Source organism: Diaporthe batatas (genome assembly GCF_019321695.1).
Source record: "Diaporthe batatas strain CRI 302-4 chromosome Unknown Contig00005, whole genome shotgun sequence".
NCBI classification, from domain to species: Eukaryota; Fungi; Ascomycota; class Sordariomycetes; order Diaporthales; family Diaporthaceae; genus Diaporthe; species Diaporthe batatas.
The window spans coordinates 640,549-658,408 of NW_025408552.1; the positions used below are offsets into that span (position 1 = coordinate 640,549).

Genomic DNA, 17,860 nt, shown 5'->3' on the forward strand with positions numbered 1-17,860 from the left:
CCCAGAAAGCCGGGTCGCACCACGAGAGGATGCCACTGCAAGAGTCAACATTCATCTCAGTTGTTAAGAGTACCCAAAGAGATGAGTGACGTCTTTTCTGGGGCATATTCCAGTCGACGCCTCCATCCTGAAAGCTTGGCCGGGCGGCTGGCCATAGTGCGCTTGCGCTCTAAGTATAGAAGCGCCGTAGTACTCCGCAAGGGCCGTGGCTCATCCAGGCCAACTGGTGCGGACGCCTGCACAGTGCACACAGCATCAGCATCGGCAAGGAGAAGGAAAAAGCACCCAAGATAGCAAAAGCCCGCATCCTACAGGCTTTGCTCTGCAGTGTCACCCTTCCTTCACGCTGTCTGGGCCACTGTAGGGAACAAGCTCCCAGCATGCATGTGATACGCTCGGCAGGGATGCCGCCCTGGGATGAACATGTCGCACGCAGGTTGGCAGGGTGCACAACTCTGACCAAGAGTCAGAATATCCATTGACTCTCATTATAAGCGTGCCACGGCGAGATCTGGGGAGGATGGATGTGAGATGATCCAGAAACAATGAAACAATCCGTGCAGGACAGTCAGAACAAATTGTTGTTTCCCGTCGAATGCACGCATGGGCTGGTTCATGTGTTGCTGGGGCGGCTTGGAGATTGCAACACTGCCTAATTGTTGATGAACAATCAGAAGCAGTCTTCGCACGTGGTGATAATATACCAATGCAAGGCAACATGACAACAGCACAGTACAGTACGAAGGGGAGGGAAGGGGGGTGGCGTCGTTCGAGGGTTGGTAACCCTCCTGCCCTCCCGCCTGCCCAGTTAGTCGAAATGAGCAATTGGAGAACCTTGGAACCTGGGAACCTTGGGAGAATGCTGGCAGACAGGCCAGGCCAGATGCATTGGCGTTGACCTCATCTCCTCGCCTGCATGCGCACAACTGCCTACCTAGACTACCTAAGCTTTCCTCCAACTCACTTGCATGTGTGCCTTTTTCCTATCGGCCTGAAGCTTTCAATTTCCTGCCGTCTTGCCGTCTTGCCGTCTTTTTCTCCCCTGGTGGCTCGCCAATCTGACATCGGGGCGTTAGTGCCCGACTTCCAAGGTTGACCTGCCTCTTGCTCCATCTTAATCAGCGGCCTTGCCGTTCCCTATCCGCCTCCTTTTGAAACACTCGAGCTGCCATCTCGGATGCCGTGCATGACGCCGCATGACGACCGACTCCCCGCCGCATCGCAGTCTATGAATGCGCCTTTTGCTCCTCGCATCAGTGCCTCAACCAGCCGATCTGCTCTTGCCATCCCGTTCCCTCCCAGCCGATCGACCAGAGGCCCACAGTGTGACGGTCCATCCGGCCGACAAGCTCCAACGGCCAGCTCAGCCCAGCCACTCGGAACTGCAACCAGAGCCACCCCGGCTCGTCCTGCCGACACCGATACCTGAGATCCACAGCGCATTTCGGTCTGCCTCACATAGGGGCATCGCTTGACCTCGTCCTTATTTACTTTTTTCCAGCATAGCCTTTGATTGCTCCTCTTGCAGCCGACAACTGTACAAGGGGTCTCTTCGGGTCCGGCCTTCTTGCTATCATGGGCTTCCTCGGCGTCTACAGAGCCTTATACGATTACGCTCCTCAGTCTGAGGGCGAGCTGCAGATCACCGAAGGTGACTTGCTATATCTTCTCGAACAAAGCTCCGAGGATGACTGGTGGAAGGTCAAGAAGAAGGCCAGCGTGGAGGATGAGGACGAGCCCGACGGCCTGGTCCCGAGCAATTATGTAGAGCAGGTGAGTGTGCTCTTCCATCCTACCCTGGGGTCCATCCAAGTCTTGCCGAGGTTGCTGATGGTCGGTGATCCAGGCACAACCCATCGACAGCGCGCGTGCCCTCTACGAGTATACGAGACAGACCGACGAGGAGCTATCCTTCACCGAGGATGCCGTGCTCGAGGTTTTCGACACGTCAGACCCCGATTGGATCCTGGTTGGCTTCAATGGTGACTATGGCTTCGTACCCGCCAATTACATAGACATGACCGGCGGCGCCGGGAACGACCAGCCTTCGCCCGTTCCAGAGCCAGAGCCTGCGGCAGTACCTGCTCCTCCTAGCTTGCCCTCGAGGCCTGCCGCCCCTCCGGCGCCGTACGCCGAAGACGAGCCCAGCCCGCCTCTCCCAGCGAGAAATATCCCTCCAGAGCCAAGCAGTCCCGCCGCTCCAAACCCGGCCGCAGCCCTCGCCAACGTCATGGGCGCCAGGGCATCGGCGCCTCCGTCCGTCCCTCGCGAGACCCCCCCTCCTCCCGCACTCAACATCCCGCCGGCTCCCAGACACGAAGAACAGTACGAGGAGGAGATATCACCACCTCTGCCGGCGCGGACTCGAACTTCCACGATCCAGTCTACCATGTCCAATGACCGCACGGATAGCTTGTCACCACCTGTGAGGCAGTCTACGTACCGTGACCCATTCCCGCAGTACGAACAACAGCCAAGGCGACAGACCTCCGTCGGGGGCCGCGAGTATGAACCGAGGCCTCAGGACCTGTCGCCCGGTGGATTCCACATGTACAATATTAATGAGATGATATCTATCATGGGCAAGAAGAAGAAGATGCCGACGACCCTGGGTATTAACCTTAAGACGGGTATTATCCTGATCGCTCCAGAGCATGCACAAGACGGCCCGTCGCTCGAGTGGACTGGAGACAAAATGACGCATTATTCTCGGGAAGGCAAGCATGTATTCATTGAACTTGTGAAGCCCAGCAAAAGTGTGGATTTCCACGCCGGCGCGAAGGATACGGCCGAAGAGATTGTTGCTGCGCTGGGTGAACTGGCTGGAGCAATCCGTGCAGAGGGCCTTCGAGAGGTTATTATGGCTGGCACCGGCAGGGAGCAAAGGAAGGGCAAAATGCTTTACGATTTCATGGCCCAGGGCGAAGACGAAGTCACGGTAGCCGACGGCGATGAGGTCATTATCCTCGACGACATGAAGAGCGAAGACTGGTGGCAGGTCCGAAGAGTCAAGAACGGCAAGGAGGGTGTTGTACCGAGCAGTTACGTGGAGATTACAGGCACAGCGCCGGCCCAACCGGCTTCTATGACGGGCGTCAACGCGGGACGGTCTACGGTCGCCCAGAACCGGTTGGAGGAGGAGCGCTTGACCAAGGAGGCCGTCAAGGCAGCTCGTAAAGAGGAAGAGAAACGTGCATCAGAGGTAGGGCCTGGAATGCGTTTGCCAGAACGAGGCAGCAGCTTGTCAGCAAGAGGACAGAATGGTAACGCCTCATCACAGCGGAAGCGCGAGAACGGCCACAGTGGAAGCTCCTCGCGGTCCGGCAAGTCTAGTAAGTATCCAGGTTGCGTTTGCTGGGAATCGACTGACCGGCCTCAAACAGAACCCGATCCGTCCAAAGTGCGAACATGGACAGACAGGTCCAAGTCCTTCAGCGTCGAGGCACAGTTCCTCGGCATGAAGGACGGCAAGCTGAACCTCCACAAAGTCAACGGTGTCAAGATTGCGGTCCCCATAGTGAAGATGTCGATCGAGGATCTTGAGTATGTAGAGCGGGTAACCGGTATTTCACTCGACGAAGACAAGCCTCTGTCAGAGGTCAAGAGAGCCAGATCCCAGCGGCAAAGCGCTCCAGCCGTCGGCGCCAGTATCGAGCAGCCCAAGAAGCCCGAGTACGATTGGTTCCAGTTCTTCCTCGACTGTGAGATCCAGCCTGGGCTTTGCGAAAGGTACACGCAAGCATTTTCAAGGGATAATATGGACCAATCTGTTCTTCCAGACGTCGATGCTTCTGTTCTCCGAACGCTGGGTCTGCGAGAAGGCGACATCATAAAGGTAATGCGATATCTGGATAACAAGTTTGGACGCAAGAAGAAGGGTGATGACGCTCAGGGTGAGGGCGGCCTGTTCTCTGGGCCGGGAGGTGCTCTCAAGAACAACACTGGCAGAGCCCGTCCCGAAGCGAACAGGTCGGCCAGCGATGTTGTCGACGGCAAGGCTCTTGGTGGGAGCGAAGCCTCATCTCCTGCAGTGCTTACACCTGCTACGACCACGTCTGCGGTATCAACAGGAAAGGCGGGCGGCTTTGACGACGATGCCTGGGACGTCAAGCCAGCGAAGTCGCAACCTGCGGCACCAACAGCACCTGAGGCAACACAACCGGCCCCGGCGCCAGCCCCGGCGCCCGCCCAACCTGAGCCCATCAGGCCGGCTCTGACACCGGGAATGCAGGAGCTCTCACTCTTGACGGAGCCCTTACAGCCTACGAAGACAGCCACCCCTGTTCAGACCTCGCCCATGATCACACAACCACCACCCCAAGCTCCCGCCCCTGCGCAGGCCCCGCAGCCTACCGGAGCCACGCCGGGCTTCTTCGCCGGGCTGCCCAATGGTCAGCAGCAACCGGCCACCCCTCTGTCACAGCAATTGTCGCTCGCGAGACAGAGGCCAACTCCACCGACAGGTGTTCAGGGCCAGGCTGGGATACTCCCGCCCCCTGCGCGGCCGATCTCTGCACCTCAGTCGGCACAGCCCAGCCAGTTCAACCTTCCTCCGATGGCACCACAGGTGACTGGCCAGGTCGCTCCCCCGGGACAAAGCTTGCAGGAGATCAACCAGCAACGTATGCAGCAACAGTATATGCAGCAGATGCAGGCCCAGATGACTGGCTTCCCTCAGCAGCAGCAGCCCGGCATGTATCCTATGCAGACGGGCATGCAACCGCAGCAGACAGGCTTTGGCCAGCCTCAGTTCATGCAACAGCCCATGATGACCGGGCAACAGATGGGCCAGAGCCCCTTCGTCGACCCAAGAGCGGCACAACAGTTCGGAGGCATGCAAGCCCAGCCCACTGGCTTCCCAGGGCAATTTGGCCAGCCTGGCCAGCAGCAATTTGGAGTTAACCCAACGGGCGGCATCAACTCATACCTGCCCCCAGCGCTTGAGCCTCAGAGGACAGGGATGCAGCCCATGCAGCCCATGCAGCCGCAGCCAACAGGAATGAGCTTCACACAAGGCTTTGGAAACCACGGCATGCAACAGAATGGTCCGACAGTGCAGCCTCCCGCCCCGCTGATGCCACAACAGACAGGACCGGCACCACCAGTTCGCTTCGGTGTTGATCCTGCAGCCAAGAAGATGATGCCACAGCCAACGGGTCGTCGTGCGAACCTCTCTGCTGCTAGTAAGTGCTCACCGCCGCACCCCCTTTTCAAACTTATTGCAAGCCTCGGGTCGTGATAACGAGAAGCTAACAATTTGATAAGCACCCGACAACCCATTCGGTTTCTAGAATATCACCGCGTACATACGTAAACATTTAATACATAAGCAATTGCTGGACATAGTTTGAAGTGTGCATGCGCGAGTGAAGCATCGCATTACTTTACGGCTTACAGTTCTTGTCCTCACACCGTCCAGGTGCTTGGTCTTCCCTTGGTCATGTGGTTGCGGTGTGACAAACAAAGCTGCTTTCCTGTGCCTGAGTGTGGTGACAAATATCACATGCATTATTGCCGTCTCACTGCCACGCCTTCTAAATGTAAGGCAACTATGCCGTATGCCTTCCACCAGAGGCCGCTCTGAAGAGGCTCTCCCCAAGGACCCCGGAAGGCTGTCTTGTAGGAGGCTGCCCTATAGTAGGGTTTCCTGTCGGAGGTTGGGGCGGATAGATGCTTGGCGAAACCCCGGGAGCCCATATTCCTTTTAGTGTTTGCATACCAGAACGGTTACTTAGTTGGGTTTTCAAAGTGGGCCAACAAGCGTGTACATGTGCCACAAGTATTACAGAAGTGGGAAGAGTCAACCCACTCTTGTTCCCAAGTTGAAGCAAGTAAGTTTTGGAGTTCCTTCCGGGACTGCAGGGACTTGTCCGAGATAGCTGATGGGTATTTGGTACAGTGTAAATGTAAAGGAGGGGATTTTGAGGATCATAATACACTTTTTTGCAGGCTGTATACCATTTACTTGGGACTTATGGAGCGAAGGCCCTCCCCGCCTGCAGATTGAGTTGATGGGTCACTTACACTTGAAGTGGGCCTCTCTGTGCCTCTGCGGTCCCATATGTGTTGATGCCGCTTTTGAATCCATTGTTTTCTTCCTGGTATCTGGTAGTCTTTGCAAATTGTCAAGATCTTTCGGATCTCATAACAAGCCAAGCAGCTGCAGCAATGATGTTTACACATAATGTTCGCCCTCAAACTCAAGGAGGCAGCCCCGGTCCCTTACCCCCCCCCCCTTCAAGGGCTCCACCTCAACCAGATGTAGATGTCGATACCCCAGTCACAAGCGTCAGGAACAGCCCCCTGGTAGCCCGATTGAAGCTGTCGCCGTTTCGGAACTCGAACATCACTGCCCTTCGATCGACAACGCTTAGCCAAAACTGACAGGACCGAATGCTGATGACACGCGAGTCGGGAAGATTATCGATTGTCGCTCTCCTCTGTTTGCCGTGCCCCTCCTCCACCCGTCAAGAGGCGGGCTGAGTGAGAGCAAGCAAGCACCAGTGCTGCAAGCCTTTGTCCCCAAGTGCCGCGGCGGAGATCTTGTTTCGGGAATCCGTCGATCATCCTACCCAAACGTGAGCATCGGTATTTCCCATGAGACAGACTGAACCCTTATTCTGTCTGTGAGTAGCGAATCAAAAAAGAAAGATCTGCATCTCCCAGCTATTGTAGTGTATCTCGGAGGCCTGCCATGGCATGCAGCTGCCATGTGGGAAGAGTCAGTTGAATGTTGAACACGGCTGCGCGCCCAGCCAGGCAGGCGGGCTGCAAAAAAAACCGTATATAGCCAATTTTTCTCCTTACACACCACCTATTACCATTAAAATAAACAAACTTTAACTATATTTTATTTAATAATTATATAATATGTAGTAGTATTTTCTTTAATAAATTAATTTATAATTAATTACTTTATTTAATAATATTATTTTCTTAATATTTTAATTATTATAAGTAATAAGATTAACTAAATTTATTATAATACTTTAAAATATATTAAAATATATAAAGTTTATAAATTCCTTTAAAAATTTAAACTCTTTAACTATTAAAAGAGTTAAATTATTAAGTATAAATCTTTAAATACTTTAATATTAATTTTAAATAAAGTTAATAAATTATTAAATATTATTTTAATAATAATAATCTTAAATTTATTCCCTTTAACTTTAAAGTTATTAAAAGTAATTTTAATATTTAAATACTTATTAATAACCCTTACTTTTAAAAGTATTAAAAATATTTATATAAACTTATTAATATTAATATTATTAAAGTTAAGAAATACTTTAAATATTTAATTAAAAGAATTTAAAGATTATATAAAAATTATTTATTAATTAATTTTAAAAGTATAACTAATATTAATATAAATTTTAAAATCTATTTAACTATATTTTTTATTAATTTAATAACTTTAAATAATATACTTAAATAAAAATAATTAAATTTAATAATAACTTTTAATTAAAGAAGTTTATTATTATTATATTATATAAAAATCTACTTTAATTAATAATAGAACTTTAAATAATATCTTTATATATATTATATAAATAAATAATACTTTAACTTTTATATTAAGTAATAAAGATTTATTTTATAAATTATATTATAAAGAGACTTTATATTTAGTTAAAGATTTATTACTTTAATAAAACTTAAATATTTAAAACTTAAATAATTATAACTTTAAAACTTTTATTATTTAAGTAAATTCTATACTTAAAAGTAGAAATAGTAAAGGAAAAGTATTTTATTAAACTTTTACTATAAAGTAAAAATATTTATATTATAATTATTATTAATTAAAAATATTAAGTAATATATTTTATAAAATAGTAATTAATAATAATAGAAGAATAAATATTATTATATATAAATCTATATATAAATAAATTATAAATTATACTTAAAATTATTATAAAAGAGTATAGATTTAAAGATATTATTTTATAAGAAAATAATAATAATAATTATATTATAATTAAAACTTTTAAATAAAAAAGTTAAAAAGTATTATAGTTATTATTAATATTTATAACTATTTAAAAATTAATTTAATTAAAGATATTAATATAGTTAATAAAGTTAAATAATATATATATAAATATCTTTATTATATATTAAAGAACCTTTAAAAGTTAATATAAAAAGTTTTATTACTATATATAAAGAAGTAATTTAAAGTATTTATAAAAATATACTCTGAGAATAATTAGATTTAAAGTTAATATATAGTTAATAAATTAATTAATAAATATTTTTTTAATATAATTACTATATAAACTGTTAATTTATAGTGGTGGTTAGGTTTAGCGAGATATTCGGCTTAGCCTGGCTGTGTCGGTTTTTTTTTGCAGCTACCCTGTCGGGCTGTTCGTCTAAGTGGTCCTGTCAGTCCCACACAGTCCCGCATGCCGATCATCCTCCCCTTCTGGCGCATCACCGGGGATGGTGTCCTGGGTACTGTTGGTTAGAAACTGTCCCGATGCACCAAGGCTGCGGAACCAGCCAGGGTGACCCACCGGATCGGACAGTGAGATGGAGACTACGGGATGGGGGGCAGATATGCGGGTGTTTGGATGGTCGTATGTTGCGACGAGGGGAAGAGGTCGATACGTATGTACGCATGTACTTCATTCTCACGCGTATATATATCTGTGTAAACGTCCACCATCTAGAATTGACATGTTGTTTGTTCTTCATTCACACTTTCTTCCATCACCCTTACATATCCCTTATTCGAAAGCCAGATCTTTCTAATTCATTCATTCCGAGTCTGAGACTTGTGCCTCTACATCCTTAAATCAAACACACGCTCTCTATTTATCTATCTCTTTATATCTCAACACAATAAACAAGATGTATGCCAACATTGTCCTCATCGCTGCCCTCGCCGCCGCCGCCGTGGCAGCACCCGTCAACGTGCAGGAGCGCCAGCTCGATGCCGTCGGCAACCTTGCCGATGGCCTCACTGGCGGCCTTACCGGCGGCCTTCTCGGAGGCGGTGCCACAGGGACGGACGGTGCCGCCGGTGCCTCGGCATCTGGCTCAGCGGGCGGTTCGGCAGGTCTTTTGGACCCCGTGGTAAGTCCTTTCGCCGCTCTCTTGACATGACCCAATTCAGACCTTGGTCATCTGTGCTGATATCTGATCTCTTGAAAGACTGGCCTCGTCGGAGGGCTCACAGGCGGGCTCACAGGCGGCCAAAAGAGTCAGCTTGGTGGCCTTCTCGGCGGTGCCACGGGCACAGACAGTGCCTCTGGTGCTTCGTCCTCTGGAGGCGCAGGTCTCCTGGACCCTGTGGTACGTGTTGTCCCTACAGTCCTGCCGTCGTGAACGATGGGGGGTTTGAATGTTGTGCTGATATTGGGCCTTAGACTGGTCTTGTTGGCGGTGCCGCCAATGCTGCTGGTGGCGTGGTGGACGGAGTCGGTAACACCGTTGGCAACACAGTTGGGGGTGTCGTTGATGGCGGTGAGTAAACAATCCTCGTCCACTCAAGGGATCTTGCACTGACTTCCATCGCAGCTGAGGGTGTAGTCGGGAACACTGTCGGGGGCATCCTCAAGGAATAGGAGCGGTTTTGGCCTCGTTGGGTGTCGGTTTATGAACTTTCGCCTTTAATGACAATTTCACATTGGATAATGGTGCTTCGAGTAGTTGTCACTATCATCTGTCACTCCAATTCGCCTCGCTATGTTTCGCTGTTGGTGTCACACTAGTGTACCCAAAATCCTTCCTTCTTTGTATATACAAAGACCCTTAATAAGTCTGCAGTGCCGGCAGACTGATGCCAATGCCGTTCGAGTGAGACTGTGCAATGAATCGCAGTTGTTGGGGAAATGCATACAATAGAGTGAACGGTCGTATTAAGTCTGGTTTGGATTGGCAAGGTCGTGACTCGAGAGTAAACCAGCGTTGGCAATGCCGAAGAGATTCGCTGCGATCGGCGCTTGTATTCAGGTGACCATTCCAATCAGCAAGATAGACATGGGGGCAAGTGTATCTACTGCATCGCCCCGAGATCATCCTCGATTTCTGGCACGGGAATATTGTGGCGTCTCCTAACCTCGTCGGCCTTGTCCACAATCGAAGAAGCCCTAGCCACACCGTCGACAGGCTTTCCCTCTTGCTTCGACTCTTCCGCGGGGGTGTCGAATCGCTTGCGAATGGCCTTGATCATCTTCCCGAACCAGATGAAATTCAGGGTTGTGAGAGCAAGGTTGCTGACCAGGTAGATGGCAACCAGCCAATATGGGAGAGGGCCAGCTTCCTTCGCGTACATCATAATATCCTCGGTGCCCGGCAACGTCTCATCGGCTGGTGTGACCGACATGAATTCGGTGTTGGGCGCGGTGAACAGGGCGCGGTACATGTCATACCATACGACAAAAGATTGCCCGACACCCCAGATAAGGCGGGCAGAAAAGAAGGTAACAAGGAGTATGATGCCGTTGTATAGCTGCGCCTTGCTTCCCGTCATGCCCATCTTGTCGAAGAACCAGTGAATGTTGAGGAACGGGGTCGAGAGCTCGTAGAGAATGAAGACGTTGGCGTAGTAGTTTAGAAAGGGTCTCTTCAGGGGCGGTCAGCACACGGCATGGACCCCAGCACAAAGGGTAGGCCATCACTTACATATCCGAACGAGTAGACAAGTAGGGCGCTGGTGGCATGAACAAGGACACCGATACCGAAGACATCGACGAAACAGATGGTTATGATGAAGTCCCAGACGAAATACCCCGCCACGAGGGATTGTATCATGCCGCTGGCACCGGTATAGCCCCATATGCGCTGCTGCCAGTCGAAGGTCTTGCGCTCCTCATCGGCGAACATACACCATAGGGCGAGGATGTTGATGAGGGTGCTCTGGAACAGAGAGACGACATGTGAGTCCCAGCTCGCCCTCTTCCCGCGGTGGGTCGGGTACTGCTTCGGTGCGTACTTCATGGAAAGCCATGGCGATATGACGAGGTGGACGAAGGTGTACATGATGGCAGCGAAAACCACCTCGTGTATATGCTGGGGAAGCACAACGAGGTTAAACCTCTCAGCGAATGGGCGGACCCATTCGCTCAGGGCCGGAATGGGCGCTATTGGGAAGGGATCCTTCATGGCTACTGTGCCGCCGCCGAGGCTTTTTCGAGCTCGAGGATTGGAATGTGAGTATGGGCGATGGTTTGCAGCGGCGGTGAGAGACGGAGACGGAGACGTCCACGGCGCGCACACACGGCGCAGGGCGGAGGTTATAAGGGACCTGAAGCCAAGTGTCACATTCGGGGACTCCGTAAAGCCTCGGAAGCAGTCGTGAGTCTGGGCAGGCACACGACCAAGTCACCCAGGTCGGAAACGATGTGCGTCCAGAGGCTGAGAATCCGTTGGGAATTGCACGCGACTGTGGATGTCAGGGTTGCAGCGGCTTGAGGCCCGTACTGTGCTGTCGTTCTGGGGTGATCAGGAGGCCCAAGAGATGCAGGACGAGTCTCTAAAATCCAAGACAGACGGTATCGGGTCACGCAAGCATGCTGACGTCGTGTGCCACCTCGAAATGGGCTGAAGACGGCGGTCCGCCGGAAAGTTGTCCGTCAAAGAGCTGCATCTTATCAAAGGGTCGACTTGACAGGGACCCTGAATTTGTTGGGATTCTTGGCTCATGTAGCAGGTACCTTGGTGTCCCTGAAAGATACTTTAGTAGATGCGGAGCTGCGGGCAAGATGCAGGGTACTTTTCGGGAGCTCTCATGTCTGCAATTCTTAATGGTAGATGGAGTCTGCACAGACACTACGTATATACAGTATCAGAAGAGCGGCCAGGCAAGTCATGCAAGAACGTGCTGTTCTACTCCGTATGCCAGATATGTTCAGCATGAGGTTATACATTTATCTAATTGTCATATGGGACCTTTTAAGTTGTATGAATCCCACGTACAGGAAGCAGACCGCACTGGTAGACAGGTAGGCCGAGGCCTAGGACGGCATACTGTGATACGCTTGGATGCTTAACATCCCTGCAGACTGTGGTAGTCTAGCGTCCACCTCTCAGCCTTGTGCTGCGGGTGCTGCACGCCAGCTGCCAAGTACCTTGTGCCTGAGTTGCAGCCGAGCTTGAGGTCACGCTGGCCCAATTTACCCAGGCTTGCTTGCAGACCAAGTGTCACCTCCTGCCAGCCGCCGCCTGACGCCATCACAAGGCCGAGGCAAGGCAAGGCAAGGCTAGGCAAATCCAACATCCCGGGGAGCCTCGCTCGGTTTGAGTACCTCAATTCGCACCAGCCCAGCACCCGCTCACTCAGCTGGTGACATCTGGCCGGGCTGCCGCCCACGAGACCAAGCAAGCACGCGGTGACAGGATGGCGGACCTGCTATACGATCTGCTGGCGTCGCAGCCAGGAGCCGACCTGGCAAGGACTCCTGCTGACACCAGCACTCTGGAGTACCTCGACCACCTGGCGTCTCAACCGCTCTCTTCGCTAGACAGCAGCGAGCCCCAGTCCTTGTCCCAATCATCACACCTGTTACTCCGTTCGTTGCAAGGGCTCTCAAAGAAGTCATACCAGCCCATCATCGACTCTGCATCTCATCATGCCTCTCTACAGACCGCACTGCCTGCCCTGGCAGCGAGTACGGCAGAATTGCGACATGCAATTCCCAGGCTGGACAACGAGGCCGTCAAGTTCTCCAGCACCTACAACAAAGCCAGCGAGAATGATGTCTTGGCCAGGAGAAAGCGAGCCCTGCTCCTGTCAAGGAATGTCGAGCGTCTCGTTGATGTGCTGGAACTGCCAACCCTCCTGAACTCGGCCATCTCCGCTTCTCCTCCCAATTACTCGTCGGCGTTGGACCTCAATGGCCACATACGCAGGCTGCACTCTCTTTATCCGGATTCGCCCCTGATCGCATCGATATCGGCACAGGCGGACGAGGCGATGAGGACTATGGCAGCCAACCTCGTGCTCTCCCTCAAGGCCCCGGGGCTGAAACTCGCCGCCTCACTACGGACCATCAGCTGGCTGAGACGAGTCTTACCGGATCTCGAGTCCGCTGGCTCTCAGGAGAAGGGGCACGGCTCACAGGACAGGGCGCTGGGTGCTCTCTTCCTGGTGTGCCGGCTGGCGACGCTCATGCACATGCTTAATGCCTTGGATCCCCTAAAGGAGCTGGCCGACCAGGAGAAATCCAGGCAAAAGTCCATCGGAAGTGGAAACGCATGGTCGGGAGGACAGCAGACGGAGAGGTTTCTGAAGCGGTACGTCGAGATTTTTAGGGAACAGAGTTTCGCTATAGTCTCGATGTACAGGAGTATCTTTCCGCCTTCGGCAGAAGCCTCGCCCGCAGCAGGGACACCACAAAGTGATCCCTTGGAGCCGCTCCCTTCAACACTATCGACGTTTCCCTTATATCTCGTCGACATGCTTCTTGAGACGCTACGGCTCTATCTACCAACCGTCAGGGACCAAGCGTCTAGGGACAGCTTGTTGACCCAAGTACTGTACTGCGCGGGTAGTCTCGGACGCTTGGGAGGTGACTTCGGGCTGTTCCTGGCCGACATGGATCTTGGCAGCGAGGCAGAGGAAGAATGGGTCGAGGTGGTGAGACGACATCGGCTTCTGGCGGGGCGTTTGGAGTCGATAGTCGGAGATCAGAAGGAAAAGGTATCCAGATAATAGAGCAAGTTGAGAGCAGCAGGAGAAGGAATGAGACATGACCACTACAACGAGAATTGTGTGAGACGCTCACCCCGAGTAGTGAGCAGATAGAGCAATGCTAGATACCCTGACGTCGACCAACTCGCTGCTAATGGGGACGTGTCAACCGCCTTCATGTGTCAAAAATAGCCCATATTTTACGATCCATTCAAAAAGCTCACAGCAGGACCCAAGGTCTACCTGTTTAACGCATCGGGTGCCTCCTGGGTGTTCTCGGGAGTGCCCTGCATGAGAGGACCCGGTGCTCTGCGGCCTGCCGAACCGGCGCCGGGTCAGCCGGCGAAATTCAATGCGCCGGCCAAAAAGTGGACAAACTAAAATCGTCTCCGTCATTCTCCCTGAACTTACTTTCCGCCCACTCGGCTCATGACACACGAATCTGCATATTCTGCATATTCTGCACTTGTTCCTCTTCACACAACATGGCCCGCCTTGCGACCTGAGCAAACGTCTGTCGACCGATCTTCGAAGCAAGCCTGAACCCAGGAAGCGATGCTCGAGCTCGCGCAGGTCCACGGGAACGAACCTAGACAGCCACCACCTCCCCGTGCCACTCGAGAATAGGCCCGCGAAATGAGCAGCGATGGCGCCCCCAAGGCCAAGTCCAAGTCGAGTAAGCTCTGACGAGCCTCCAATGCTATTGCTAGGCAGACGGTGTCCGCTGATCACCCACGCTCTCAAGTCTTCCACTTCGTAGCTGGCCTCGGCTCAGGGCTCCTCTCGGCCGTCCTGCTGCAGCCCATCGACCTCCTCAAGACCCGCGTCCAGCAGTCTGGGCATCACTCTCTGACTGCCGCATTCCGCGAGATCCGGGCCCAGCCGCGCTTCCTGCCGGCACTATGGAGGGGCGCGACACCTTCTGCCCTGCGCACCGGCTTCGGTAGCGCCCTCTACTTCACCAGCCTCAACGCGATCCGGAACAATGTATCGCGCGTGCCCTTCCTCGCAGCCGACGGCCAAGGGAGGCACCACTCTTCCTCGCTGGTCAAGCTGTCCAACACGGGCAACCTGCTGGCCGGCGCGGTGGCACGCACCTTCGCCGGCATGGTGCTGATGCCGCTCACGGTGATCAAGGTGCGGTATGAGTCCAATCTATACTCGTACGGGTCCATCGCCTCAGCGGGGCGCGACATATTCCGGACCGAGGGGCTGCGTGGGTTCTTCTCTGGCTTTGGTGCGACGGCAATGCGCGATGCGCCCTACGCCGGCCTGTACGTGCTGTTCTACGAGCAGAGCAAGAAGCGCCTGAGCTCCTTGACAGGTGGTGGTGGTGGCGACGGCGCCGATACTCAGAACCCCGCCAGCACCAGCAGGGCCAAGATCCATGTCCCCGCGATGGGAGTCTCCACCGCCGCGACCATCAACTTCGGCTCTGGCGTCATCGCCGGCGCCGCCTGCTCAGCCATCTCCAACCCATTCGACGCCGTCAAGACACGCATCCAGCTGCAGCCCGGGGTATACCGCAACACATTCCACGCGGCGCGCATGATGGTGACCCACGAGGGTCTTCGCAGCCTGGCCGACGGGCTGGCACTGCGTATGAGTCGCAAGGCCATGAGCTCGGCGCTGGCGTGGACTGTGTACGAGGAGCTCATACGGCGAGTCGAGGTCACGCTGAACCCCAAGAAAAGGAAGGAGAGTGTATTGTAATGTGGATTATGGTAAGGATCAGTTGTATGCTATGTGACTGGTTGGCAGTGTTCATCTATTCATGTTTGGGCGTTTCTGGTCGGGGAAAAATAGGGACAAGATACCACGCCATTCAATGAAATGTTTAAAAGACGTTACCTGCTCGCAATTCCCTTCATGGTTCGGGTATGGTGTCTCGGTTGTGGTTGTTCGTCTATTACCGAAACTGCGATCACACTTATGTAATGTGTATGCACGGTTCTTGGAATTGCCGTACGTTCTGAGTAGCCGGGAAGCCTTCCAAGCTTCCAGGCTTCCAGGCTGCCAGCTACCAACAAATATGGAGTCACCCCGAGGATGCACCAGCAATTACTGCCCCCTTCACCTCGACGACTTCTTCTTCGGCTTGGCACCGCCCTTCTTCTTCCCAATCTTCTGCTTCAGATCCTTTGGTTTGGCGTCGCGGGAGCTTGCGCGCCGTCCCTCAAACACGAAGTCCTCCGGCTTCTTGAACCCAGCGGCGCCAACGCCCGCGCCCGCGCCCGCGCCCGCCCCATCTTTCGTATCCTTGCCAAACATCTTCGCCCGTCTGATCGCCCGATCACGCGGCTTCCCACCTGTCTTCGATTTGCGAGCCTGTGCAGCGGCGGAACGACCAAGTAGCTTGCTCGCCCGGCCGGCCATGCTCTGCTCCTCTGCGGTCAGCTTTGGCACATACTTCGTGCCCTTGTTGCCCTTTCCGCTTGCTGCAAGTGCGGCGCCTCTATCTGCGTTCTTCTTCTCCATGGCCCTGGCTGTCTTGTGAGGCGCCTTGCAACGGCTCACACGCAGCTCTCGTGGCAGCATGGGCGGGAACTTCTTGCCGTTCAGGAGGAGAGCGGACTCCACCGAGTTCCCGTCCTGTGTTGCGCCCAAGTCAGCGACTTTGCACCTCAGTCACTGTCCATAGCTAGGGTTGCACTTACATAGAATTGCACATAGGCGATTCCCTTTCCGACTCTCGTCTTGTCGTCCCTGATAACACGCACACTCTCAACTTTTCCAGCGTGCTCGCCAAATTTTCGCCAGAGACCTTCCTCGACGTCCATGGGCACCTTGGTCCGCTTGCGCTTTTCGGTTTGCTCCTTGCCCTCTTCATCCACTTTGACGTTGAGCACTGTCTCATCATCCACGAAACCAAGGTTTCCCACGAAGACACAGCGCCGGTGATCAACAGGAGCAGGATGCGCAACACTGTCCACTCGCAGGTGCCTGTCTAGCACAACCGTGCCGTTGAGCTTTTTGCAGGCTGCGCGGGCAACCTCTGCGCTGCTGTACACTACGTATGCATTGACAGACTGCGTGGTGGCTTCCATGAGGCTCTTGGTAGCAAAAGCCGCACGCTTCGGCATCGATCCTGTCGAAAATGGGAGGGATCGGAACCGGAGCGACTCCAGCTTCTGAGGCGGCGAGGTGGTTTTGTCGAGGAACGAAGACAGGTGCCCCGTGAGGATTTTCTTCGCCTTCTTGGAGCTAGCTGCCTCGATGGAGACATTCGAGAGGAAAACAGTTCGTGCAGCCTTCTCGATCTCATCAACCTCCTTTTTCTGAGTAAGAGATTCGTGTACGGGTATGTCGCTGTCCGACTCGTCCTCGGCGTCTTTGGTCTTGGAAGCTCCAGGCTCGGCTTCAGACTTCCTCTTCTTGCTGGCAGGCGGCTCATCGTCGCCGAGCTTGTCGAAGTATTTGCTTTCCAAGTCATGGAATTCGTCGTGCTTCCGCTTCTTTTTTTGCTTGCGCTCGTGTGCCTGCGCCTCGGCGAGGATTTGGGCCGCGATTTCACGCTCATCGTCATCGCTTGCCCCCGGCGCAGAAGCATCGCTCAATTCGTTGCCATCTGTACCTTCCGCCGCGGCCTGATCCTCGTCGCTGGCATCAGACAGACCCGCACCGTCCTCGTCGCCACTTGAGAGCTCTGAAAGCTCTTCATCGTCTTCCTCCTCGTTCTCAATTTCTGCCTCGTGTCTGGCTTTTGAGGCAGCTAACTCGGAATATCGCGACTTCGGCGGGGCCTGCACCGGCCCTGAGCTCGTTGAGAAAAGGGCGTCGAGAGCAGGGTCGATCTTCTTGGAAGAAGCCGACAGCACGGCGTTCCTGTTCCAATTAGAAATATTCTCAGGAATGTTGGGCTACCTGATTCCAGTAACTTACTTGTTCTTCCCCATGGCTACGATGAACGAGTGAGAGGGTCGCGCAGCGTGTTCGACTGCACTTGGTTTGCTGAACCGGGATCGCCTTCCAATTTTCCTGCTCCGGCCAAAAGCAGCAAAAATGGGAGATCGAGAAGTTCTCTATCTTTCTTATCGCAGCTATCGATTGGCCGCTAGTGCGTCCCGCGGCAGGCAGCCCGCGCCCACGCCTGTGCGCTCTCTCCTCTCTGTCTCTCAGTCAGGTTGGAGGGAAACTAACTGGGCGCGAGTAGCCAGCGCTCAGCAGAGAGAGCACTGCAGTTCCCTGCCGCCGCCGTTCTTGATTTCC

General features: G+C 52.4%; 6 protein-coding genes across 6 annotated transcripts; 4 read left to right on the forward strand and 2 right to left on the reverse strand.

The window, feature by feature from the left end:
* Positions 1-888: 888 nt before the first annotated feature.
* Positions 889-5,341, forward strand: KVR01_005166 (cytoskeletal protein-binding protein SLA1). The gene is made up of 4 exons (XM_044787610.1): positions 889-1,773; positions 1,847-3,332; positions 3,384-5,183; positions 5,266-5,341. Exons 1-4 carry the CDS (start codon positions 1,576-1,578, stop codon positions 5,289-5,291), a joined length of 3,510 nt encoding a protein of 1,169 aa, XP_044645611.1. The 5' UTR covers positions 889-1,575; the 3' UTR covers positions 5,292-5,341.
* A 3,299-nt stretch (positions 5,342-8,640) lies between these two features.
* KVR01_005386 (uncharacterized protein) lies at positions 8,641-11,554 on the reverse strand. The gene is made up of 2 exons (XM_044792740.1): positions 10,645-11,554; positions 8,641-10,585 (listed from the first exon to the last, which is right to left on the reverse strand). Exons 1-2 carry the CDS (start codon positions 11,122-11,124, stop codon positions 10,016-10,018), a joined length of 1,050 nt encoding a protein of 349 aa, XP_044645831.1. The 5' UTR covers positions 11,125-11,554; the 3' UTR covers positions 8,641-10,015.
* KVR01_005396 (uncharacterized protein) lies at positions 8,869-9,584 on the forward strand (the record flags this gene model as incomplete). Its single annotated transcript, XM_044793246.1, has 4 exons — positions 8,869-9,093; positions 9,172-9,312; positions 9,387-9,483; positions 9,538-9,584. The coding sequence occupies 4 exons, from the start codon at positions 8,869-8,871 to the stop codon at positions 9,582-9,584; spliced, it is 510 nt and encodes a 169-aa protein (XP_044645841.1).
* Positions 11,555-11,895: 341 nt separating the features above from the next.
* Positions 11,896-14,047, forward strand: KVR01_005405 (uncharacterized protein). The gene has a single exon (XM_044783590.1). It carries the CDS (start codon positions 12,359-12,361, stop codon positions 13,670-13,672), a length of 1,314 nt encoding a protein of 437 aa, XP_044645850.1. The 5' UTR covers positions 11,896-12,358; the 3' UTR covers positions 13,673-14,047.
* Positions 14,048-14,061: 14 nt separating this feature from the next.
* On the forward strand, positions 14,062-15,496 carry KVR01_005067 (uncharacterized protein). Its single transcript, XM_044794430.1, has 2 exons — positions 14,062-14,327; positions 14,397-15,496. Exons 1-2 carry the CDS (start codon positions 14,288-14,290, stop codon positions 15,362-15,364), a joined length of 1,008 nt encoding a protein of 335 aa, XP_044645512.1. The 5' UTR covers positions 14,062-14,287; the 3' UTR covers positions 15,365-15,496.
* Positions 15,497-15,540: 44 nt separating this feature from the next.
* On the reverse strand, positions 15,541-17,728 carry KVR01_004934 (uncharacterized protein). Its single transcript, XM_044791206.1, has 3 exons — positions 17,534-17,728; positions 16,309-17,476; positions 15,541-16,243 (listed from the first exon to the last, which is right to left on the reverse strand). Exons 1-3 carry the CDS (start codon positions 17,545-17,547, stop codon positions 15,725-15,727), a joined length of 1,701 nt encoding a protein of 566 aa, XP_044645379.1. The 5' UTR covers positions 17,548-17,728; the 3' UTR covers positions 15,541-15,724.
* Positions 17,729-17,860: the final 132 nt, after the last annotated feature.